General features: G+C 34.7%; 1 protein-coding gene across 2 annotated transcripts in view; it reads left to right on the top strand.

Annotated features, from left to right (window-relative positions):
• LOC105767283 (elongation factor 1-alpha) overlaps positions 1-24,447 on the top strand; it is a 78,325-nt gene extending 53,878 nt beyond the window's left edge. The window contains exons 1-3 of one of the 2 annotated variants that reach the window (XM_052629393.1): positions 21,999-22,147; positions 22,814-23,292; positions 23,382-24,447. In XM_052629393.1, the coding sequence (XP_052485353.1) occupies positions 22,831-23,292; positions 23,382-24,263 (1,344 nt within the window). In that variant the 5' untranslated portion in view covers positions 21,999-22,147; positions 22,814-22,830 and the 3' untranslated portion in view covers positions 24,264-24,447. Of the gene's footprint in view, positions 1-21,998; positions 22,148-22,813; positions 23,293-23,381 lie in introns of those variants that run through there. The other variant, XM_052629394.1, reaches the window with a different exon arrangement.
• The last annotated feature ends 3,516 nt before the right edge of the window (positions 24,448-27,963 follow it).

Raw genomic sequence — 27,963 nt, 5'->3', positions numbered from 1 at the left:
TGGAAACAGACTGTTATAATTATCCCCCCATAAAAAAATTTCGTCGTCGAAAATCTTACCAGTAAAGAGGCTCAGATATTGCTTTCTCATTCTTTCCTTGGGTTCCTAGGTAGTTTCTTCTATCCCGTGTCGTTTCCAAAGAACTTTTACTAAAGCTACCTTTCTATTTCTTAACTCTTTCATCTCACGTGCCAATATTTTGATCGGTTCCTCATTGTAAGTCATGTCAGGCTGAATCTCAACTTTTGTCGGAGAAATAACATGTGAAGTATTTTACTGATACCGTCACAACATAGACAAGTGAAAAACATTATGAATTCTATCAAGCTCTGGTGGTAATGCTAATCGGTATGCAACAGGTCAAATTCTTTCAGTAATCTCATATGGCCCGATGAACCGTCGGCTCAGTGTTCCTTTACGACCAAACTAAAGAACTTTATTCCAATGTGATACTTTCAAGAATACGTTATCACCAACTTGATATTCTATTTCTTTTCATTTAAGATTAGCATACGACTTTTGACGATCAGAGGTTGCTTTTAAGCTATTTCGAACCACTTTCACCTTTTCTTCAGTTTCACGGACTAAGTCAACTCTGTGTATCTTTTTCTCACTAAGCTCACTCCAATACAAAGGAGTTCTACATTTGCGACCGTACAGATCCTCGTACGGTGCCATTTTAATGCTTGATTGATAGCTATTATTGTATGCAAATTCAACTAAAGGCAGATATTTTTCCCAGTTACCTTTGAATTCCAAAATACAACACCGAAGCGTATCTTCTAAAATTTGTATTACATGTTCAGATTGACCATCAGTTTGAGGATGGAATGCGGTACTGAAATGTAATTGTGTACCCAGAGCTTCTTGCAACTTATTCCAGAATCGAGATGTGAACCAAGGATCTCTGTCTGAAATAATGGAGACCGGCACTCCATGCAGTCTGACAATCTCAGAAACATATAATTCAGCCAATCTGTCCAAGGAAAAATCCATACGTACTGGAATAAAGTGTGCAGACTTCGTTAAACGGTCAACAATTACCCAAATGGCATCTTTCTTTTTCAGAGATAGGGGTAACCCTAACACAAATTCCATAGTAATTCTTTCCCATTTCCACTTCGGTATCATAACTGGCTGCAATAATCCCGTAGGCACCTGATGTTCAGCTTTAACTTGCTGACATATTAAGCATTTAGATACAAATTTAGAAATATCCCATTTCATTCCCGGCCACTAGTACATCTTTTTCAAATCATTGTACATTTTGTTACTTCCTGGATGAATAGTCATAGTACCATTATAAACCTCGTTTAAAATCTTTTGTACATGTTCTGAATTCTTCGGTACACAAATTCTTCCTCTGAATAACAGACAATCATCAGACCCAATCTGAAATTCAGAATCAGAATTTGACTAACATTGTACCCGTTTAGCTTGTAATTCATCATCATTTTTCTAAGCTTCACAAATTTGCTTTAGAAATGTCAGTTTATCTTTTAGCTCAGCTGTGATTGAACCATCTTCAAATAATGACAATCGGGTATTCAATGCTCCTAAGGCAAATGAAGATTTTCTACTCAGAGCATCAACAACCACATTGGCTTTTCTCGAATGATAATCAATAACCAGGTCATAATATTTTAATAACTCAAGCCATCTGCGCTGTCTCAGATTCAAGTCTTTTTGCCACATCAGATACTTTAAACTCTTATGATCAGTGAATATATGACATCTTTCACTGAACAAGTAATGTCACCAAAATTTCAACGCAAACACAATGGCTGCCAATTCTAAATCATGTATCGGGTAATTCTTTTCATGTGGTTTTAGCTATCTAGAAGCATAGGCTATTACTTTACCTTATTGCATCAAAACACAGCCTAAACCATTCAATGATGCATCACTGTAAATTACAAATTCTTTACCTGATTCAGGCTGAACTAGTACGGTTGCTTCAGTCAATAAAGTTTTCAATCTATCAAAACTCTGCTGACATTTATCAGTCCATTCAACTTTCACATCTTCCTGCAATAAATGAGTCATCAGAGAAGTTATCATAGAAAATCCTTTTACAAATCTCTTATAATATCTAGCTAGTCCTAGAAAACTTCTAACTTCAGACACATTTTTCGGTGGTTTCTAATTGACAATTGCTGAAATTTTATCCGGGTCTACTTTGATGCCTTCAGCAGATACTATATGTCTAGGGAATCTGAATTCCCGAAGCCAAAATTCAAAGTTACTAAATTTGGCATACAGTTGTTTCTCACGCAGATTTTGCAATACAATTCTTAGATGGTTAACATGTTCATTTTCATCTCGAGAATATATCAGAATATCATCAATAAATACCATGACAATTCTATCCAGATACGGTCTAAAAATTCTATTCATAAATCCATAAATAATACAGGTGCATTTGTCAAGCGAACGACATCACAAGAAACTCATAATGCCCATAATTGGTTCTGAAGGCTATCTTTAGGACATCTAACTCTTTTACCCATAGTTGATAGTAACCGAAACGAAGATCAATCTTTGAAAATACAGTGGCACCTTTTAACTAATCAAACAAGTCATCAATACGAGGTAATGGGTACTTGTTCTTTATTGTGACTTTGTTGAGTTACTGGTAATCAATACATAATCTCAAAGATCCATCTTGATTTTTAACAAACAAAACCAGCGCACCCCAAGGTGAGGATCTAGGTCGAGCAAAACCTCTGTCAGTCAATTCTTGCAATTATGCTTTCAATTCTTTTAATTCCGTCGGAGCCATTCTGTAGGGTGCTATAGATATCGGTGTTGTCCCCGAGACAATATCTATGGAAAATTCCTCCTCTCTGGCTTGCGATAATTCGGGTAATTCCTCCAAACACACGTCAGGAAATTTACAAACAACTGGCATTGACTTAATCTTCGATTCGGATACTTTAGTGTCCAATACATATGCAAGATAGGCATCATACCCTTTCCTGATATATTTTTGTGCTGACACAGTTGATATCACATTAGACAACCTATCCAGTTTATCAGATTCAATACGAAACACTCACCATTCTGACATTTTAACACAATATACTTTTGCTTACAATTTACCACGGCATCATGCTGTGTTAACCAGTTCATGCCCAGAATCACATCAAATTCATGAAATGGCAGTAACATCAAATCAGCCAAGAAACAATAACCCTATGCCATTAATAGACAATTTTTACAAATAATATCTACCATCACATACTGGCTCAAGGGGTTCGAAACTTTAACCACGAATTTAGTGGATCCGACAAATAAATTTTTAATAGATGCTAAATTCGTACATATATATAAATGTGTTGAACTAGGATCAATCAAAGCAGTAATATCAGTATCAAAAAGAGAAAAAGTACCAATAATTACGTCGGGTGCATAGGCATCCTCACGTGCACGAATAACATATGTCCTTGTCAGTGCTCGTGCTTCAGGTTTAACAGTTGAATCTCCTATCATACCTTAACTACCATTGAAATTGCCAAGATGACACGGTGGTCTACCTCTTGAGGCAGGATTACTCGATTTTGAAGTCTGAACAATTTCCTTTTCAGGCTTTTCCAGACAATCTCTGAGATAGTGGTCAAGAGAACCACATCTAAAGTAGGCTCCACTTCTCATGTGGCACTCTCCGAAATGTAATTTCTTACAATGTTTGCATCTGGGTTTGGGATTTCTGATACTCTCTGTACTTGCTACAGATGGGGTCAAAGATTTCGGATTGGAACGTTGAGTGCCTCAGTCTCTCCCTGAATACCCCACAGATGTGGTAGAACGATCATGATATTTCTTTGATTTCTTTGAAGCCGACGATTGTGACTTTCCCATAAATCTTTTACTTGAATCCAGGCTTCCATATCTGCCTGTCTCTTTTCTTTGCTTAATTCCTCAGCTTTATATGCTTGGTTAACCAATACAAAAAATCCTTTTAATTCTAGAATCTCAACTAACAACTTGATGTCTTCATTTAATCCCTCGTCAAACCGTTTGCACATAGAAACTTTGGTTGGGACACACTCTCTGGTGTATTTACTTAACCAAAGAAATTCCCGTTCGTACTCAGATACAGTCATAGTCCCCTATTTTAGCTCTAAAAATTCTTTCCTTTTCTGGTCAAAGAATCTCTGGCTAATATTTTTTTTTTGAATTCTATTTGGAAAAATTCCCATGTAACATTTTCCCTCAGTACAATAGAAGTTATGGTATTCCACCACTGGTAGGCTGAGTCTTTTAGCAGAGATACAACACATTTCAAACATTCGTCAGGTGTGCAAGACAATTCATCCAGAACTCTGATAGTGTTTTCTAGCTAAAATTCAGCCATTTCAAGATCATCTTAACCAGTAGCCCTAAATTCTTCTGCCCCATATTTATGGATTTTATCTACCAAAGGCTTACCAGATCTAACAAGCTCTATACCTTGTAGTATATCGGGAAACAGTTGAGGAACAAAAGGGGGAGATTGTTGTACAATGGGATTTGTACTCAAGTATTCAGTGAACCATTCATTCATCATTTCAAAAAAGGTTTCTTTCACCTCCTACTACTTGATGTAGCTCTTTGAATTGAAGCTTGAACATTGCTCTCAACTTCCTCGGATTCAGCTCGGTTGGACGACATTACTATAGGAAAAAATGTTTAAATTGGTCAGGAGATATCACACTATCACAAATTATATAATGGCATGTATTAGTTAAACTTGTATTTGCTAGGTTAGTTCGAGAATCGGCTAAACCGTGCTCTGATACCAACAAATGTAACACCCCTAGCCCAAATCTGTGGCTAGAACAAGATTACGGAGCAGTACCGGAGTTTACACATCAAATATAATTAAATTGTATCATTTACAATTTATATCTGAAATCTAACCTATTCAATCATAATGTTCCTTATATGGGCCCTCGAGACCAAATTTATGCATTGGAAACAAGTCGGGACTAGATCAAGAACTCAGAGAATTTTTCGCGAAATTTCAAAACTTTTCTTAGGTGCAGGGGACACATGTTTGTGTGGCTAGGCTGTGTGGCTCATACGGCCAAGTGACACGCCCGTGTCCCAAGCCATGTGGGCATTCGATGTGAGGCACATGGTTGTGTCCCAGCCCGTGTCCATATTTGAGTAACTCTCTGACTTGGGTAACACGGCCAACCATACGCCCGTGTGCTAGGCCGTGTAGACAATTTAATTTTCAAAAATTAGGTGCAGGGGACACACAGCCAAACCACACGCTTGTGCACATGGTCATGTGTCACACACGGTTGAGACACAAGCCTGTGTCTTTGCCGATGTGGACAAAAAATAGGTCATTTTTAGGCAGCTTTTCTCACCCAATTTGCCTTTCACCTACAACCTCATCTAAACACATTCACAAGCCAATTCATAACCCTCAAATCAATGCTCATACCGAGTTTTATGTATCACATATTATCTCATATGTGCAAGTGTTTAAAACTACCAAAAACACATTTATGCCTATAAGCATACTTTATCAATTATGCTAATTCAAAACCATTCATCAATAGGTTTGTATACTTCCCATCATATCACCATTTTATCACACATCAAACTTGATAACGATATAGTTACATCAAAATATGCTTTACACTAGCCATTCCAATGGCTAGTTACAAACAAAATATTTCATCATTATGCCTAACTTAGCTTATACATGTCATTATACTAAAAGTTAGCTTCCATTATATACCGAGAAGTCCAAGAGATAGTGTGATGTGTCTCTGACCAAATTCCAACCTTCACGAGCTTCCTAGTACTATAAAACAGAGGAAAGAAAAACCAAATAAGCATTTAATACTTAGTAAGTTCGTATAATGAAATTTAACTTATCATTCGTATTCACTTAAAATAACATAGATAATACATCCAATGCAATGCAATCAATAACTTAAACACACAAACGTCCTCATCAAACATGTTAGTTACATAATTTATATTAATACCAAGGAATATAGATGAGCTCATCAATGTCTCATTTCGACATACATGTGTTTATCATTTCAAGTTTATAAGGAACATATACATATCATATTTTTGCATAACAAGTATTCTCATAGTATTTCATCTTGAATTCATATTATCCCTTACCAGATCGTTACCCATTGAATCATTTAAAATATCGATGGATACATGGGTAGTACACACAAAGTGTACAATACGATAAATCTGTCAACTCATATTCAAAAGTGCTTATAAAAGCACAATGACGAGAAGCTTATCCAGGCTGAAACAGGAAGCTCATAAGAGCCATATTCAGGAAGCTCAAGCGAGACATTAATAGGTAGCTCCAAAGAGCCATTTATCGAGGAGCTCCGAATAGTAATATATCGGGAAGTTCAAGCGAGCCATATTGGGAAGCTCACAAAGAGCCAATTAACCTGAAGCTCACGAAGAGCCTATGATCAAGAAGCTCATAAGAGTTAAGGTGTGTCCAAAACACATGTAGGATCACAACCTATCGGAACGATCTGAAGAGCTTTAATGAGAAGCTCTCAAGAACCATATAACAGGAAGCTCACAAGAGTTAATAATGGGACGCTCTTTCGAGCTATGGTGTATCTGCAACATATGCAATACCACAACCAATACGGGTGCCCTGTATCCAATCGATTTTTATGTATTCAAACGGGATTTCATATTTATCAAGCATTATCGGATTTATAATTAATTTCATAAAATATCAATTATACAACTTACACATACAACATTTCATTCAAGCATGTAAATTTACACAATTTAGTTACAAAAACTTACGTTGACACTTGTTCGTATATGAGAATTTACTAATCTGATACTTTTTTTTCCTCGACCCAATTTCGTATTAGGTCTATCCGGATCTGTAACACCTCGAATTTTGGGCCTAGAAGAATAAGTTTTGAACAAGGGAACAGTTAGGGGACTGCACATAAATATTTAGTTGTGCAAGGAAGTGACACAAATTGCTTGTTTGCTTTAATGGCTAAGTGATTTGGGTGTGTATGGGAATGTTTGAGAAGCCTGGGTTCAAGTCTTGACTTTTGCAGAATTTTTAGTTTTTCTTTTAAATGAATCTGCACATTGGCATATAGGTCTTATATATAATAGTGTTTGTTTTATGACACAAAAAGAGCTTGTGGTTTAGTGGCAAGGTGGCGTGTTGTGTAACTGTGGGGTTTGAGGTTTAAGTCTTGGGTTGTGCAATGGAGTATTTATTTTGCTGCTTGAGTTGTATAGGTAGTGGAGTTGGACTGAAACACAGCTAAGGGGAGTTTGAATGGAATTTGAATAGAATTGTTGGGGGAGTTGAAGAGAAATCGGTGGAGTGATTCAAGGAGGGATAAGGGGAGAGATTTTAGGAGGAAATCGTAGAAGTGGGGAGTTGAGGAGTGTGTGTACCGAATTTGGTCATTAGGCACTAGGATAATCGGTTTTTGGGCTTTTGGGGGGGTTGTTTTCTCTCTGTTTGCCTCGGTTTTGGTCAGCAATCTTTTCACTTTTTGCTTTAGGTGTCGAATTTTGCTAAGACTTGGTGTACCTCTCGGGTTTGTTTGAGTACTTTTTCTGCTCTTCCCTTTTATTTTTTTCTTCTTTGTTTTTAGTCGAATAGTTTTTGGTTCCCCTCTGCCGAATTCTCTTTCTTTCTTCCCCTCTTCTTTTTGTTGCTTCTTTTCACTTCTCCACTTTTCCAAACCTTTACCGAATTGTGTTGAAGTGGTTTTGTCTTGCATCTTACGTTTGAATTGCTCTTCTTTCTCAACCCCTTTTTGCACAACTGCAATATTGCATTTCTCTCCTTTTTCATCTCCTCCATTTTGCTTTCGGCTTGACAACCATTCTATGACGGTTCAATTTCCTCGAGGAGTGAAGCTGTAGCAAGTGATATTAAAATCGTCGAAACCTTTCTCTAATTATTCGATCAAGGTAAGTATGTAGTCTAGCATTCTAAAGTGTTGGCCGAGTGCTTTTGTGGTTCTGTGAGTTGTCATGTATAGATTTAAACCACCTGAATAAACAATCTTGTTTAATAATCCGTTTGCAATGCAGATATCCGTCAAAGAGATTGTAGTCAACCTTCGTCAGTGGTCAGTGGGCTTAGCCACTTTTAACAGTCGAGGCAAGTATTAATTTAGTGTTGGTTAAAGGTGTAAAAGAGTGAGATTAACCCTATTGTTTAGCGACTAATGGAAAGCCTTGTATGAATGTAGGTTTTGGGTGCTCTGGATCTAGGTGCGTTTTCACAATCAGATGTGTAAACATTCTATTGCAATCGTAGAACGGCAAAAAGCCGAAAAGCCGAAAATACAGCATTTGAGACCACATAGGCGTGTGATCACTCGTGTGGTAAGCCTAACCCGTGAAACATGGGCGATAGACTGTAGAGGCCTCCATGAGCTTTTTCATAGGCTTAGGTCGTAGTGGGCCGAAATGGCTTGTGTGGGCTCAAAGGGCTTGTGAGGCCCATAGGGATGAAATCCAATTATTGTGGCAAATGCTAGGACTAGGCGAAATAGATCTCATAGCCGTGGCGAAATCTGGGCTGAACGGGCCGTTCGAGCGTGTAGGCCCACTTGGATCGAGTAATGGGCCTTGGGCCTATTTAAGGGTGAGCAAAACTCGATTCGACTCGAAAAAACTGAAAAAAAATCTCGAATTTCGAGTTAAACGAATCGAGTTATTCGAGCTAATCGAGTTATTCGAATCAACTCGAATTTTTTTTCAAATTTTGATTTCAGATCGAGTTGAGTTTTCGAATTCGAATAACTCGATTAATTCGAATAATTCGAATATCAAACTATAATATTTTACATTTTTACCCTAAACTCCCAAACCTTTTTACTTTTCCCTCAAAACTTATACTCCTTCCGACTTTCCCCCCCAAAACTTTTACTCCCCTCCCCTCCCAACCCCCCAATCTACCCAAAATCCATTTCCCACCAAAATTTTACTCTCCCATTTACTTTTTCTCAAAATTTTACTCCCAAAAACCCTCAAAACATTTTATTTTCACCCAAAACTTTTACTCCCTCCCACTTTTTCCCTAAAACTTTTATTCCATTCCCATCCCACCTCTCATTTACCCCAAATTCTCCCCCTTCTATTTTTTTTTAATATTTTCCCTCCAAAATTTTACTCTCTCCTATTTACTTTCCCTCAAACTTTTATTCCCCACAAATTTTTATTTTCCCCCTAAACTTTTGCTTCTCACCCTTTACTCTCAAATAAAAAATCAAAATTATCCAAAAAAAATCACTAAACATAAATAGTAATAATTTTATTTATATATACTATTTATATTATTAAATTAAATTTCACATTTTATATTATTTATATTATTGAATTGTTTAGTCATATTGAATATTTATATTAAAATTGAATTATTAATTATGCCATAAAATATTCGTGTTAAAATTTTATATTGGTATCAATTTCACATTTTATTTTTAAAATAACTTTTATTAAAAAATCATATTTTTACATTTAATATATTTTTAATTCCAAAATTTGAAGATAATTGAAACAACTAAGCAAGCAAAGAAACTAACCAATATATAAAAAATTAATAAATAAATTATGAGGTGATGAAAGTTAATAAAAAATTTGATTAAGGTGGACAAATTTTATTACGATGGGTGACAGTGGTTACAAGGACCCAAAATTATTTTTTAAAATTTAACTCGAACAAATATATTCGATTTGATTTGATTTGATTCGATTCGAATTCCATCTCACTCGACTCGATTCGAGAAAACTTCAAATAAAGTTAGGATGATAAAATGAGATTCGAAAACTCGATTAACTCAAAAATTTTCGATTCGATTCAATTTGATTCGATCGAATGCTCACCCCTAGGCCCATTTACACAGTTATGACCATTTAGGTTACCTGGGTCACTCGAGGCAACTGCGGACCTTTCGAGAGGTCGATATCTGCATCGAGACCCCCATAGGGTAAAATGATCGAAATACCCCCATAGGGTAAAATGGCCGAAATACCCCCATAGTGTAAAATGACTGTTATACCCCTAGGAGATGAAATGATTGTTATGGCCTTATGTTATGTATGACTGATTTGCTCTATGATATGTATGACTATGATTGAGCATGACATTTTGCATACAAGTATGATATTCTGTCACGATATTTTGCATGGGGGTGGGTTGTTATATTTGGAGGAAGTGTATCGTACTGATAAGGTTGCACGGGTCTCCTAAGACGACTGTGGACCTACTAATGGCTATATCTTGTTTATTTCTTGGCGACTTTCTTTGGAATAATGTTTAGTCATAAACGGTGCTAATCTTGGTCTGTCTGGCTGGGTGGGTCGATTTTATCCCCACATAGTGTCTTTGGCGGGACGGAGTGGTGTGTAAAGGCTGGATTGGGGCGGTCAATAAATGATCGAAATACCCGCATAGGGTAAAATGACAGAAATACCCCTATAGGGTAAAATGATCGAGATACCCCTATAGGGTAAAATGATCAAAATACCCTCATAGGGTAAAATGATGAAAATACCCCTATAGGGTAAAATGACCAAAATACCCCTATAAGGTAAAATGACCGAAATACCCCCATAGGGTAAAATGACCAAAACACCCCCATAGGGTAAAATGACTGTTATACCTCTAGAAGATGAAATGACTGTTATGGCCTTATGTTATGTATAGCTAATTTCTCTATGATATATATATGACTGTTACTGAGTATGACGTTTTGCATACACGTATGATTTATGACATGACATACTGCATGGGGTTGGGATACTAATATGGGGGAAGTGTATTGAACTGGTGGTTTTGCCACATATATTGTTACTAGCAGCTTCGCTGCGATACTATTACTGGTAACTTTCCTGCGATATTGGTGTTTTGGCTGGGTGGGTCGATTTTATCCCCACATAGTGTGTTGGTGGTACAGAGTGGTGTGTTGGTTGGATTGGGATGGGATGGGATAGGATGGGTTGCATTATGGCATTGTACTATTACTGTATTGGGCTAAGGCCCACACTATTACTGTACTGGGATAAGGCCCACACTATTACTTTATTAGGCTAAGGCCCACACTATTAATTTATTGGGCTAAAGTTCACATTTATTCTTGTGTCGAGCAAGGCCCACACTATATTGATCTTTGAATAGGGCTTGGGCCTGCATTCTTGCATGTTGTATCTTGTTGTTTGGTAGAGGATTACACACTGAGTTTCGTAAACTCACCCTCTTCTTTTAACTGTGCAGGTAATCCCTAGCCATAGGCGATTCGGTGCTGCGAGGGACTTGGAGGTGGCCACACAACTGTTGTTGTTTACACTTGCTCTTATTTTTATTCAATTTATAAGTTGGGTTTTGCTTTTGTAATAAGGCCTTTAAGTTGGTTTAAATTTTTAATTGGGTTTTTACTTACATATTTTAAACTGCTAGATAGGAGAAGAAGAATTTTTAAAATAACTACTTATTTCAAAGACACGAGTTTTAAACAATGGAATTTAAAGAAATAAAACTTCCGTGATTTTAGACCAACTTATTAAAACAATATCAGATAACAAGATAAACGTTTTGTCTAGTTGATTTGTTAGATAATTAATAAAGGGGTTAATTTTAAGCTTAGAAACAAATTTTTACCAATGAGTTAAATTTTCGAAAGACATTTCAGTGACACGTTAGATTCGACCATAACATCTAGGTCGGGTTTGGGGTGTTACAAGATCTATACGAGTAAATTTAACTCAATTTAATGAAATTCATTTTTAATTCAATCAAATTCACATTTAATCCTTATTTAATCCTTATTCCAAGCCTAGCCAAAAATTTTCATATAACAATAACAGTCCATGTATTTCACAAAAATCGAAATTTTCCATGAATTTTACATCTTTTCAATTTAGTCCCTAAATCATAATTTCATGAAAATTTTCTTTACAAAAGTTGTTTATCTATCAACAAACTTTCATTTTCTACCATAAATTTCAAAATTTCAGCATAGTCATCCATGGAAAAATTTTAATAATTTGATAACTTTGCAAATTGATCCTGAAAATAGATAAATTAGGTTATTACAATCTAAAATGTAAAAGTTACTAAAAACGGGACATGATTACTTACCTAATTAAGCTTGCTTGAATTTCTCTCTCTTAGTAGGGTTTCCATAGAAAAATTTGGGAAGATGATGAAATAAGATGATATTTTATCTTTTAATTAATTATCATCTTTTATTTTTCCCCTTTCTAATTTAGTCCTTTTCTTTTCTTAAATTTCCATGGATGAATCATTATAAATATCTACTACCTTCTTTTGATGGTCTATTTGCCTTATAAGGACCTCAAAATTTGAATTCCATAGCTATTTAATCCCTCTAGCAACTAGAATTCAACTTTTACATTTCATGCAATTTAGTCCTTACTAACAATTAAACATGAAATCGGTAAAATTTTCTTATCAAAATTTTCATACGTCTTTCCTATCATATTGTAGACCATGCAATAATATTAAAATAATTTTTTTTCTTACCTGAATTTGTGGTCCCGAAACCATTATTTCGATTTCACTGAAAACGGGCTGTTACATAGTTACCTTTCCTTCTCAGGACTGCTGACGAGGTAAAGGACTTTCAAAGACTACACCAGTGGGCAATTACTGTCATGAGATTTCTAAGTATTTTGTATTATGCATAACATGGGGCTGGTGTCAGAATGGTGTCATTTGAAGAACGAACTTTTGTATATTTAAGTTATTGCCTTTGAAACTATGAATTCGATGGAACCTTAGTAAAGTTATTATGTTTTTGCAAAGCACCGAATTATTTACTTCGAATGATTAATGCTTGTCTGATTATATATATACACGATGTTGTAGTTAAATTGTGGTTTACGATCAATTAGAGTTCTCAGGACTTTTAGCGAAGCTTCTATGTTTTGTTTGGAAGTGAATAACCTTATTTATCTTTAGTATCCCAAATGTTTTACAATTCATATTTATTTGAATTGTATTTTTAGGTGATCCACGTCTGTACAATTTTAAAAGAAAAAGATTTTAAGGCGGTGATGCACTAATCTTGGGTCCTCCTTAAGGATTAGGTTTGGGGAGTTACATTTTCATAAATTTTTATATGAGTAATATTTTAAAAATTTAACCATCATATTTCATGATCCATTCCTATGGATAATGCTTATCAAGTTTGGCATAAATTAAAAATGGGATGAGAAATTACCCTATACTTTACCAAATCTTCCAATATGGTACTTACAATTTTAGTTTGTCCAATTTGGCACCTGTACTTCAATCTTGTTTATCATAGTGGTACTTGACCCTAACGCTATTAAAAAATAGATGAAATAACATGATGACCAATTAGGTGGTGCCACGTGGCAAATGTTGACTTATTGACTAATAGTTCAAGGGCTTCTTTACAATAAATCCTAAAATTATTTTCTTTCCCAATTTATATTTTTTTCACGTGATTTTCAAAATAAAACACTTCTTTCACATTTTTACCCGAAAGCTTATTATTTTCCTTTTTCTTTTCTTTTGTTTCCTTTCTTTTTCAACCCTAGTTGCTGCTACTACTGCCCTTGGCCTCCTTCCAACTCGAAAATGGCACGAAGTGTTACTCTTCATTCTCTCTTTCATTTTGTCCAATACGAAAATGAACGCTCTCAACCCGACCTTATTCACCGGGTTTAGATCTTGGTGTTACTACACACGATGCTTAACAAAATATCAAAATCATTAACAAACACTCCTTACTTAAAACATTTTTCTTATTATTTTAACTAGAAATAATTATTAAAAAATCTCATTACAACTCATTCTACTATAAAAGTTTGTTAAAGACAAACTCTTAGGACATAACTCTACAATATGCCACATTTCCATTGTATGCATAATAACCCAATTCGTCGCTTCCTTGGTGCATTCCTAACGCCATCCCACCAGACGCATTCTACCATGCCATCTAAAATAGAAACATAAAATTTATAAGTTTAGAAAAACTTAGTGAGAGTTAACACAAAAATACCTTAGTGAATACTTCAGAAGATTTGATATACATTGGTGCATCAACTATCCTTCTGTAATTTTTACTTTTGTATCGGGTGGATACTAATATAGTTTTAGCATATACTTACATGCCATAAATTACACTCTTAACTTTCCAAATTCTCTCTAACTAATGGACTTAGGAACCTTCCAAATATTTCATTAATCTCTTCTTATAAACACTCATTTCAGAACGACCGATTACAAATACTATTCATTAGTGGATTCTTACACAATTGACTTCCATTAGTTTACCAACCAAATCATATCCTTGATCGATACCTTGTAAGCTTGCACTGATGTTGAACCATACAGAACATTCAGATGAATTCCACAGTTATATTATCGAACCTCAGATGCCTAAAATAATAATGACTCATACTCCAAATGTTTCAGAAGAATATGTGACATTAATTGATCTTGGCGGATAATAAAACTCAAATTGACTATTCCTTATGTCTTTCATCACTATGAATATAACCATTTTCACATTAGAAGAATATCATGGAAAATATTCATATTTAATACATGTATATACACTTCTTTCCAAAAACTTTTCTTTAAACTTATTCAGTCATTATCCAGATCAAATTCAACAAAACAAACTTCACAGAATATGCATACTATGCATATCATAATATGCAAAACTTGCCATATGAACAGATGTTCACATCATAATATGCATACTTGGCATAGTACGTCTTAAGAGCTAAACAGATTACGCCGCAAGAGTAACAAACAAAACACACCACAAAGGCGTCATAAAGAGTCACGTGTTTATTGTCTTGGCGAACTTCACAGAATGAGCCTTGAGTTGCTCTCTCATGGACTTATACATAAATTCATGTATCATGAGCTGGGAATTTGATTTACACATTTCGAAGGCTACACCATGAACATTCATACAGGCATATCTTGCCATGGGTTTTAACCACATGGTCTTACACACATTCATGTATCATGATCTTCCAATTCGATTAACACAGTTTGAAGGCTACACCATGAACATTCATACAGACATATCTTTCCATGGGTCTTGACCACATGGTCTTGCACACATTCATGAATTGTGATACGCCAATCCAACCTTCTTCTTACTAGAGGTTTCAACATGAGTGCTTCCATATCATTTTAAGATGCCATGGGTCTCAACCTCATAGCCTTACACTTGTTTTCATAACGTGATCTGCTAGTCTGGTTAGCAATATAACTACCCTACTAGAGGTATCACAAAATAACATTTGCTCAGCATTCACTTACCTAGATTTCTTCATATATTTGACAAATTCGTACCTTTGCTGCACCAAACTATACATGCGCACTTATCCATTAACATACTTTTCCAAACCAACTCCCTATGTCATCGTGAAACGTATATCATTTTTATTCTGCTACTTACCTTCTTTCGATCATGAGAGGCATCATTTTTAGTTAGATAAATTTTTTATTTGAATAGTACACATACAAGAGTCAGGGCAAAGACTCACCAGTCACTCACCCACTATAGTTTAAAGCTCCAAATCCATCCATCTTTCTCGAACCAACAACAAAAACTGCTTAAAAAACATAAATTCACTATTAAAACTCTTATACATACACTTTACTTATTATCCCAATCTTTGACAATCTCATACAAAACCTTTTTCTTACAAAGTTACTATTCATATACCTCTTACAGACTTACTCATTCAAAACAACTAACATGCAAAACTGAAATACTTACCCTGAGATGGAATAACCACTAATTAGACCAAGAACCTTAGCTTCCAACTTAATGAGGAAAAAATACCATTGATTTATAGAAGAAGAATCAAATAATAATATACTCTAAGAAAAAGAAAAAATCCCTATAGAACTCTTTTCTCACACAAATATATGACTTATCTTACTTAGTGGAACTTAACAAGTGTCACACATTTTCAGAGTTGTCCTCCTTAATGGTCTACAGTTTTTGAGAAAAACATAAACGAGAATTCTATATAATAAATATCAGACCAGTCTATCCAGTTGCTTCCTAACCAGATTACTTTACAATCTAACTAGCACAGTACTTCCGACTAACAGGGCATAGTATACCTTTGGTGTTATCTCATACCATAATTATTTTTTTACTTAACAATATTATTTCTCTTCAAATAGTAGAATAATTTGAAACAGAACTTTCACCTATTTATACGACAGTTACTATATGCCAAAAATAACAGATGGGCGGATAACACTTTGCCAAACAGATTATTTCTCTACTATACACCAAAATCTTTGACTTGCCAACTTTGGGGTGTGACAGACAAACTTTCCAAAAGCCATGAAATACCTTTAAAATTTTAAACTTTTCTAATTCTGATCTAAAGATCCGACAGTTCGGAAACCATGTAACTTTGACCACGGTCTCTCGTTGGCATGATGAACCTTTCACCACTCAGATATTTCAAATGATCCCATGAAACTCAAGTTTGAAAGTGGGGTTTTTTACTCTCTTTTTTAAAAAAAAAAAGCCCTCCTCTCTATCTAGTTCAATCCTCTACCCAAGTCGAGTATATATCATATTGTAATTGCATGTTTAAGCTTCTTCATTGAATCTCCCAAACAATTTTTGTATCTTCAATGAATTAGGTTCTTCATTTTGTTCGTTTATTTTTTTACCTAAAATTAAATCTACATAAATAAAAAGAAAAAGAGACTTTTTTTTTCAATTTTCCTTTGATATTTCCTTATTGTTCATATGTATACTTTAAATGATTACACTAGGGCATAAGATAATTTAAATACAAATATTTCTAATCTATCTTTAATATAGACTCCCTTTATTCACAACATAAATACTAAGTAAAACTACAAATGTGACATGTCGTCAAACTTGATCTGTATGCATAATAGCTCAATACTCGCACCTTGAGTAGTCCTGGCATTGTCCCTCCGAGCGTAGGCTTACTTTGTCTTTCCTGGAACACAATGCACAAGATAAGTTCATGGGAACTTAATGAGAGAAACATCATTTACCTGAGTAAAACTTGCACATTGCAACTGATGTATCATAATAACGACCTTATCATTCTTAACCTTTAATCTTGTCTCGGGCAAGTACATCTTTGAATTCTATTCTCTTATACACATTAGATACCATACCTTACTCTGAAATCATTTTTTCCCATCAGTGTCTTCGTTACATCATTTACAATCTTCAATCTTGGAGCCATCATATCATCACCATTCATAAATGAACACGTACACTGATTACAGATACCTCATTCGATCATACAAGTTTAAAGCCTTATTCAATACACACTTTCAATACAAACTCATTACCTCTCTATATCTCTTCAATTTCTTAATTTCAATCGAATCATGGTCTTATATAATACTTTACTAATTACAATTATGAGCCATATTGAACGCGCCAAATCAACTTAATACTAAGCCCGCCTCAAAGAATAGTCTTTACGGTACGACACTAAGAGCCTTATTTCAATGCGCCACAAAGGCATTTTTTTCAGAGTTTGCCATAACAGTTATTCTTTCAGGGTACGCCAAAAAGGCATTTCTTTCAAATTATCACCACGAGGGGTATTCTTTCAGAGATTGCCACGAAAGCTATTCTTTCATAATTTTCCACAAAGGTTATTCTTTCCTTTCGTGTTTACGATATGGATTTTCCTAGACTTACTTTACATGAGGTTTACCCATCATTGTCCTTGGACACACAAAGAACCCCATTGGGTAATCTCCATCCTTTAGTTCTTTTTCAGAGGGTGACATTTTCTTGGCTTAATATACATGTAAGGTTATCAGTCCAAGCTAAACCTTTAAAACAATAATAGATTACCAGTCCAGGCTAAATCTGTGTCACATGTATCTTCAAGTCCGCAACAAATGCTAGAGCTCATATTCAACCAGATTCATTTCACAAACAATTCATGCAATGAAATAAACTAAGCACAATCACCCAAATTCACTAATCTACAATCAGCATGACACACATCTCATAACATACATTCCAAACATCCAGATACAACTATACTTCACATTACATTACTCATACCTCATTCAACTCATGCTTAAACTCATCAGACTGTGTACCAGCTATATTTAAAATAATCAACTAACATTCATACAATCATAGATATCCCTAGAAATCATTCATATGATCTCTTACCTTGCCTACTATACCTTTCATGATTTTGACACCACCTTTTGTTCAGTTTCCACGGATATCATGGTGATAACAGTACTCATGTAAGAGTCAGGTTAGAGACTCACTTAACAACTATGGATAGCAACTTGAACTCCAAATTCATCATCCAACAAGAAACCGTAGTAATCACTACTTATAAAACATAAGAATACCATTAAAACTCATTCTTATAACCTTTACCATAATCTCAAACTCAGATAACCCTCATATAAAGCCTTATTTCTTCATTTTACTATGATGCACTCTTACAGACTTAATCTTTCATAACATAACATGTAGAGTCATAAATCTTACCTTAACATGGAGAAATCACTAATAAAGATCTAGATCTACAACTCCAGCTTAAAAATAAAGAAATACTTTAGGTTCCTTAATATTCAGATAGCAATACTTTAAAAGAAAGAAGAAAATTTCCCCCTTTCTCTAACCTAAATATTTATATATATAACCTAAGCCCTTATTGAAACTTGACACATGTCACAAACATTCAAAACTGCCTTTATAAATGGTTTACAACTATGAAAATCCAATAATTTTTATATTTTCTGGCTCATCTATTCAATTAGTTTCCAACCAAATCATTTATAACGTAATTAGCATAATAACTCAATGAATTTGGCATACAATACCTTTGGCGATAACCCCAACTTACAAATTCTTAGTACTCTTACCAAACTCTTTTTCTTTATAACTCAACACATTCTGAGGTAAATCCTTACTTAATATCCTAGCGTTTACTATGCGCCTGATCTATACACCAAAACAACAATTGGGCGGATATAATTGCATATCATAGATTACTCTTATTCTACTAGCCAAAACTTAGGACCCGCCAAAATTGGGTCTTACATACATTCTTCTAACATAAATGATATAACTATGTAATTTATTTTGATGGAATCATATACTTAATTATATTTTTACCTATTAACCTTGTAATCTAATGAAATATCATGTTTGAACTTAAAAGCTATGAATATTTTACGTATCCTGTTAGAGTTATAAATTTTAGCAAGCCTTACTAGTTTTTATGTTTCCGAACTAACCATTTGTATGAAGCATGTTCAAGGGACGTCTTTTTGTTTGCATGTGATTATTTTGTTTGCTTGAGGAAAAGCAATGAGTTAAGTGTGAGGGAATTTGATCTGTCACAATTCTTTGTGGCAAATTAAAATTTTTTCATCACTTAATGAGCTTGTGTTCAAGTGATTATATCTTTTTATTCCATTTTTAGAATTAGTTAGTTTTGAATTTAAGTTTAATAAAATGAGTTTTTAGTGTTGTTTTATGACCTGTTAGGCCAATTTGGGCCTAAGGAGAAACTAACATGTTGATTAAGTGTGCAAGATAATATTTTTGGCCGATGAATCAGTGGACTACCCTAGATGTCGCAACATTCAAAGGGGATGTCAGGACAACGAAGCAAACTTCAACACTTAACAGAATTTTAAATAAAACTCTAAGAGGTGAGCTATTGGAGATGATATCACGACATCCAACTTTGAATTCAATAAGTGAGCTACTGGAGATGATGTTACGACATCCATAAACCAAAGTCGCGACAACCAACTTCGAGTCCAAAGGGGGAGCATACTGCCATCAAAGTCACGACACTAGCTATAGAGTGTCACGATATTGATCCGATGAGGCCTATTTGACTACCAGGGGTGTTTTTCATTCGCACAATCATAATTAACATGTTACACAAGTTATAATTGACCTAATTTGGCAATCTAACACAAACACTATAAATATTAACTTTTAAAACTTGATTAGAGGGTTTAGTTCAACATTCAAACATTAGATTTCTATTCTTAGTTAGGGTTTAGTTTTGTTTTCAATTTAAATCAAGATCTTTGAATTCTGAGCAATCTTTTCTCTCTTCTCTTTATTTTTGCATCTATTTGCATGTTTAGTAAATTGATAGGAGAGTTTGCATCTAAAATGACCTAGAACTAAACCCTGGGAAGGTTGATGATAAGAAAGTGGGATTGATTAGCTTGGGTTAGGGGTTTCACATCTAGTAGCTAAATTAGGTTAAGTGGATTAAACCATAAAATTGATGATTTTAGGAAGTCACTTAGGTAGATGAGGCCAAAAGGATAGTTTACTTGGCACCAACATAATCTAACCTGGTTTAATTTATCATGTTGAAAGATATGTAAATTAAATAGATCAATTAATCTAGTTATAGGTCGAAAGGTATTAATTAGGTTAGTTGTTAGCTAATTAGTGAAAAACCCTATATCTAAGTTAATCATGAACATGGAAGTGAGTCACCCATCTGTCAGCTTTAATTTATTATGATTTTGATTGCTATTACTTTATCCTACAAACCATCTTGTTTTTATTTTGCCCTAATATGATCTAGACATGAGTAGTACTTAAACCTTATTAGTGTGTTAATTATTGATGTCAGATTAGTTTAAACAAACCTCCGTTAAGGGCAATTTCAAGGGGGATATAGTTTGGGAGGACTGGGTTTTAATTGGTGTTTCAGTTTAGTGTTTGTTTCTTGAGAAATTACTGGTAATGAATAAGGTATGAGTGAGAGAGTTCGCATTAGGAAGACAAACGTACACACCGATAAAGAAACAATACACGTGGGAATAAAAGAACACACACGTTGATAGTAAGGGTGAGCGTTCGATCAAATTGAATTGAATGAAAAAATTTCGAGTTAATTGAGTTGACGAATCCTATTTTATCATCCTAACTTGATTTAAAATTTTCTCGAATCGAATTGAGTCGAATCAGATATATTTATTTGAGTTAAATTAAAAAAATAACTTTAGGTTCTTATAGCCACTGCCACCCACCTTAATCAAATTTGCTCACCGTAATCAAATTTGTTATAAAATTTCATCTCTTCACAATTTATTTATTAATATTTTATATACTGGTTAACTTCTTTGCTTGCTTAGTTGTTTCAATTATCTTATGATTCTTGCCACTATGCATTTTGAAATTAAAAATATATTAAATGAAAAACATGTGATTTTTAAAAAAAAGTTATTTTAAGAATAAAATGTGAAATTGATATCGACGAAAATTTTAACACGAATATTTTATGATATTGTAAATAATTCAATTTTAACGAAATTGATTAATATTCAACATGAATAACAATTCAATAATCTAAATAGTACAAAATGTGATATTTAATTTAATAATATAAATAGTAGACATAAATTCGAAAAAAAAAGTTTTAGGGGTTTGAGAGCAAGTAAATTTTTTTGAGGAAAGCAAAATAAAAAAGAAAATCAAGGTTTGGAGGAAGTAAACGTTTTGGAGAGAAAGTAAATTGAAAAAAAGTTTTGACGGTTTGGAGTTTGGAAAATGTTTTGGAGAGTAAGTAAAAGTTCTTTAAGTAAAATGGAAAATGTTATGAGAGTTTGGAAGAAGTAAATTTTTTTGAAAAGTTAAAGGGTTCGAAAGGAGGTGAGAGAAGGGAAGTACAAATTTTTGGTACTTAATTTATTCAAATTATTCAAATTCGAAAATTTAACTCGATTTAAATTCGAATTTAAAAAAAATCGAGTTAATTCGATTAATTTAATTAATTCCATTAGATTAATATGAAATTCAAACTTTTTTCGAGAATAGAATTTTGCTTAATAAATATCTTGTTATATTCTCAAAAGGTCAGGGGTATTATTGGTTTTCCAACATGAAGAGAATGTCAAATTAACGTCTAATCTGAGATGTCGGTCGTGACCCGTTGGATTAAATGCAATCCGACGGATAAGAAAGAAACCCTAGTTGAGCCAAAGCTGAGAGTGTGGCTGGCTACTTAAGTTAAAGCAGCCTGCTGCTCTCGCCCTCTCTTTCTCTCACTCAACGCTCTCCTTCTGTTTCTGGTCAAGCCAATCTCAAAAGACTCCCCTTTTAGGTCACAGGTAGTAACCCATTTAGAACTTAAGATTATCTCTCAAATGTTATTGCTTTGATTCGAAGAAAAACGTGGTCTGATTTGTTGGTAGCTGAAATGTTATATCTGATTTGCTGAAATGGTTCTCATGCGATTAACTTTTTGCGTGTAGTTTCGGATCTGATTCTTTTTTTTGTTGGTTGGTGTGTTTTTAGATTTCATTCATGCATGTACGTTTTGAACTCTGAAATTTATTTTTCTGAGCAAATAATTCCTGTGATAACTGGTTTATTGAAGCAAATGCTGCCTAAGGGAAATTTTTTAACGAAAATAATTAAAATTGTCGGGGATTATTTTCTTAGGCTCGTTTGTCTTCGATGGACATGTTTGACTGGCTTCATGGGAAAGGATAAGTTAAGATCTAGTGGCTGTAGTTCATTGGAATGAACTCCATATCTATGGAGGAACTGGGCTCGAATCCCAGCGGCCACGTTTTATCAATGTTGGATCTGTTGAATTTAAATGTGGCTTGATTTTCTTTTTCGAAATTGACTTGAACTGTTCTTCATAAACAATAAAAGTGGGTCTCGGATTCATTGTTTCTTGTTCACAAGATGTTGGTCTTCTTGTGTGATTCTGACTTGGAATTATGTATTGAGCTTATTTTATGAATATGTTTCTTCTTGATTTTTAGCTCTCTCGAGTTCTATAATGGGTAAGGAGAAGGTTCACATCAACATTGTGGTCATCGGCCATGTCGACTCTGGGAAGTCTACAACCACTGGTCATTTGATCTACAAGCTTGGTGGTATTGACAAGCGTGTGATTGAGAGGTTTGAGAAGGAGGCTGCTGAGATGAACAAAAGGTCATTTAAGTATGCATGGGTGCTTGACAAGCTTAAGGCCGAGCGTGAACGTGGTATTACCATCGATATTGCCCTCTGGAAGTTTGAGACTACCAAATACTACTGTACTGTCATTGATGCCCCTGGACATCGTGACTTCATCAAGAACATGATTACTGGTACCTCACAGGCTGACTGCGCTGTTCTCATTATCGACTCGACCACTGGTGGTTTCGAAGCTGGTATCTCAAAGGATGGTCAGACACGTGAGCATGCTTTGCTTGCGTTTACCCTTGGTGTCAAGCAGATGATTTGCTGCTGCAACAAGGTAAGGTTTAGAACGTGTTGGAGTTTATTGTTGGATTGTATTGATATTCTTTTTCTCAATAATTAAATTTCAATTATCATCTTGTACAGATGGATGCAACAACTCCAAAATACTCCAAGGCAAGGTATGATGAAATTGTGAAGGAAGTCTCCTCATATCTTAAGAAAGTTGGTTACAACCCTGACAAGATCCCATTTGTCCCAATCTCTGGATTTGAGGGTGATAACATGATTGAGAGGTCTACCAACCTTGACTGGTACAAGGGTCCCACTCTCCTTGAGGCTCTTGACCAGATCAATGAGCCCAAGAGGCCTTCAGACAAGCCACTCCGGCTCCCACTTCAGGATGTCTACAAGATTGGTGGCATTGGAACTGTCCCTGTTGGTCGTGTTGAGACTGGTGTCCTTAAGCCTGGTATGGTAGTGACCTTTGGCCCCTCTGGTCTGACCACTGAAGTTAAGTCTGTTGAGATGCACCATGAAGCCCTCTCTGAGGCTCTCCCTGGTGACAATGTTGGATTCAATGTCAAGAACGTTGCTGTTAAGGATCTCAAGCGTGGTTTCGTTGCTTCAAACTCTAAGGATGATCCTGCAAAGGAGGCTGCCAGCTTCACCTCTCAGGTCATCATCATGAACCACCCTGGGCAGATTGGAAACGGATATGCCCCAGTCCTTGATTGCCATACCTCCCACATTGCTGTGAAATTTTCCGAATTGCTGACCAAGATCGACAGGCGATCTGGAAAGGAACTTGAGAAGGAGCCCAAGTTCTTGAAGAATGGTGATGCAGGGATGATAAAGATGGTTCCCACCAAGCCTATGGTTGTGGAGACTTTCTCTGAGTACCCACCCCTTGGACGGTTTGCTGTCAGGGACATGCGTCAGACTGTGGCTGTTGGTGTCATCAAGAGCGTTGAGAAGAAGGACCCAACTGGTGCTAAGGTCACCAAATCTGCTGCCAAGAAGAAATGAGATTGCATTTGATAGTATCAGAGCCTTTTGATTTTGGTTATCTTTGTAGTTTGGTACTTACAGTTTTTTAGACCAATTTTGATATGTGTTCATTTGGTTGAGACTGTCATCTGCATACGGATTGTGTGTTTGCTTTTTCCGTGTCAATTTTAGTTGAATTCCTTCAAAGAATGCTAATTTGATATTTCCTTGTTTTCTTATTGTTATGATGGTCCTAAGCCTTCGATTTTCAGCTAATTTCGTGGTCAAATCAGGTTTTAGCCTAATTGTCTTGTTATTTTTCTGAATTTCCATCTTTCAGCGATAAGTTAGTGAAATATGCTATTTTGGTAATTATAAAATCATCTTTCAATTAACGTAAAGAAATTTCCATTGCTTATATAACAAAGAAATTCTTTAATGATGTGTGATTTCTGTCAAGAAAGATATGGACGAATATCATATTAATGCTCATAAATTAGAATTTCTAATTTCGTATAATACATGGACAAAAACAAAAATTTAACTCGAAGACAAAAATGGTCTTAATTTAGATCATCGTTGGCTTGAAAATTTTAAGGTTTGTTATATATGTTTTTCAATATCATGCTTTTATTAAACAAAGAACAAGTTACATAGAAGGTCCACCAATCCAAAAGCTCAAAATTTTATAAAAGTCCGAAGATCAACTATCAATCAAGAAAACCTAGCAACAAACATCAAAGCCCTGTTGCTGGAGAAGAATGCTTGGGAAGGTCGGAAGTCACCAACAAAGACGGATGTATCTTTCAATGACATGTGACGCCTCTAGAGAAAGGTCATCAAGGAGTTGCATCAATGAAACGTTTCGTACCTTTTTTACTATATTATATAATAGGGTATTCTAGGGGACTTCATCCAGGACTACCTCCTTCTAAAGCTTTTTTTATATTGAAGAGAAGTTTCCAATATATGTATATATGTGTGTGGGGAGGGGTCCATTTATACTAGTGTAAAACTTAAGTGATTTTAGTTTTCTTGTAACATCCCGTCCGACGAAGCTCTAGTGTTCGAGTGTTGTTTATAGAAGTAAGACATATAGAGTAAGTTTTGAGTGGGTAAGGTATTAAGATTGACTAAGTATATAAGTCTATGGGTTCGCCTTCTGGCGAAGTCTATTCTAGGCAATTTTGCTAAGTCCTCAATTTGTATGAACTATTTGCTTTATTATTATTATTATTTTATTATCTTGGTTGAACAATCTGGTTAGACGAACGAAAATTTGGTTAGTATAGGACTAAGTTTCTGCAACCGGTTAGATCCACATATATGAAGAGAGAGAAAGTGCTTAGTCACAAGGAACGAGGGGTTTGGAGGGAAACCAGGCTTACTCACTAAGTTCTCCTTCTGTGTATTTTGTATAATGCAAGCTTTGGCTTCCTGAGCAAGTTTTATGCTTTCTTTGACAACTATATTTTCTTCTCAAACTTTATCTGTATTTTTCTCTTGAAAAACCCTAGACTTAAGACTTGCTTGAAGATTTTTGGTTTGTTGTACTCAACCAACTCTATCATCGTTTAACACCTAGTAAATATTGATGAAACTCAAGTTATTTTCATGGTTTAAGGTCAATTTAAAGTGCGAGGAATAAAACTTCCAGATTCTGGGTTTTTTGTTAATGTTCTTGTAAACTTGTTTGGTTTTTTGGTATAATGAACTAATAAGTTTATGTAACACCCTACACTAGAATTGATCGCCTGATCCAATATAGAGTGAACAACCATTAAACACAAATACATTTAAATAACATTTTCAATAAAAGAACAATTATAAATCTATAATATCAAATACATTCAAATTCATGTTATTTTAGCTTAACTTGACCTAAATCGAGTTTTAGAAACGTTTAAAACAAACCGGGAGTAAATCTGGGTTAAAATGAATCAATTACAAAATTTTGATAAAAATTACAAAATAAGGGTCACATGGCCGTCTAGCCAGACTGTGTAGCATACTAACTTGGAAGACACGGCCGTATGGGGAGACCGTGTGCAACACATAGTTGTGTGATAGCCTGTGTCCTAGGCCGTGTGCCCCTAAATGAACCTTCAATTTCAAGTTTACCAAAACTAACTTACTTAGACTACAAGTAACTCATTTACCAATCATTAAGCCTACTTAAAACAAACCTAAATGAGCCCAAAACATGTTAAAATCATCCAACCTAAGTGCCTAACCAATGTGCCCTCATTGACACCACAAATAAAATCATTCAACCAAGTAACACAACTAAGGAAGAAGCTTCATCAATAGGCATCCATTCATGCCTAAACCATCAATCTATATGGCTAAATATGAACATACTCTACAAGCTACCATTTCAAAGCACCATCACCAAATAAATGACATTAAGGATCAACTTAACCACAACCAACACAAGTACATATCCAAAACCAACCACATTAACTAAATATACCAAAATAACTTAACATTTTACATATCAACAACATAACACCTATATACATGCCACATTCCAAAATGATAAACAAAAGCTACCGAGAAGGCTGAATAGAGTGAGCTCCAAATGGATCCATCCGGTTAGTTCGCAAGATGGTAACTACAAAAGAAACACAACTATTTCAATATTCAATCTCAATCATAGCAATTCAATTTAAATAACCACTATCAAATAACCTCAATACCATAATATGCAAAATATCATGAATATGCAACAACTAATTTGATCTCGAATCATAGAAATACAAACTAAAATCTCGTATCACTCATCGTTAGCTCTCATATTTTCCTTTCCCTCTCAACGACCCGACGTCATCTTTAGCTATGAATAATTATTCAATAAATACACAATATCAATTTTCATCTGATTCACATTCAAATACAAAGCCAAACATATTTTATACTTTATTCAATTTAGTCCCTAAAATCGGGATAAGCATAGGTTTCAATATATAGCTTCAGATTAAAATTTGATTTTACATTTACTCACTAAGGACCCACTTTCGATTCTTAACATAATTTCATAATATATTTTCATTTTATTCAATTTTACCCTAATGTAACAAAATTAATAACTAAGCTTATTATGATTTACAATTTAGTCCTTTTCATAATTTAAGCTAAATTTCTATCAATTTCAAGCCTAATTCCTTAAATTCTTAATAATGGAAACTTATCAAAATTTCAAAATTGAACAAATTGATACATGAGCTAGCTAAATCAATCTCTCATGATCATAAATATATAAAAATCAAAGAAAAATGACCAAGGATTTACTTGTAAACAATGGTCGAATGTACAAAGGTTTAAAAAAATGGTGGTTTCTTGTTTTTGTTTCGATGGACGACGAGGAAGATGATATTTGCTTTTATACTAAGTTTAACCAATAAATAACCTTAACTAATTAATTAGTTTAAGCATGTTTTACTTTTAATTAATCCTAATTTAATAATAAATTACCCTTAATGGAACTCATTATCAGAGCCCAATGGAACTCATTATCAGAGCCCACTAACTCCTATTCTAAATTGGTTTATTAACCATTTTAGCCCATTGGATAATTGCTATCTAAGTCCCCAAGCCTTTTCCTAATTAAAAATCTATAACGATTGGACTTTTATAATTTAATGCTTAGGTCTTAATTTGTAACACCCCTAACCCGTGTCCGTCGCTGGACTAGGGTTACGAGGCATTACCAAACAAAACACAGTTCAGAACAGACATT

The sequence above is a fragment of the Gossypium raimondii genome, chromosome 4 (genome assembly GCF_025698545.1).
Source record: "Gossypium raimondii isolate GPD5lz chromosome 4, ASM2569854v1, whole genome shotgun sequence".
NCBI classification, from domain to species: Eukaryota; Viridiplantae; Streptophyta; class Magnoliopsida; order Malvales; family Malvaceae; genus Gossypium; species Gossypium raimondii.
The sequence above is the reverse complement of the archived record's forward strand: the minus strand, read 5'-3'. Positions and strand labels throughout refer to the sequence as shown.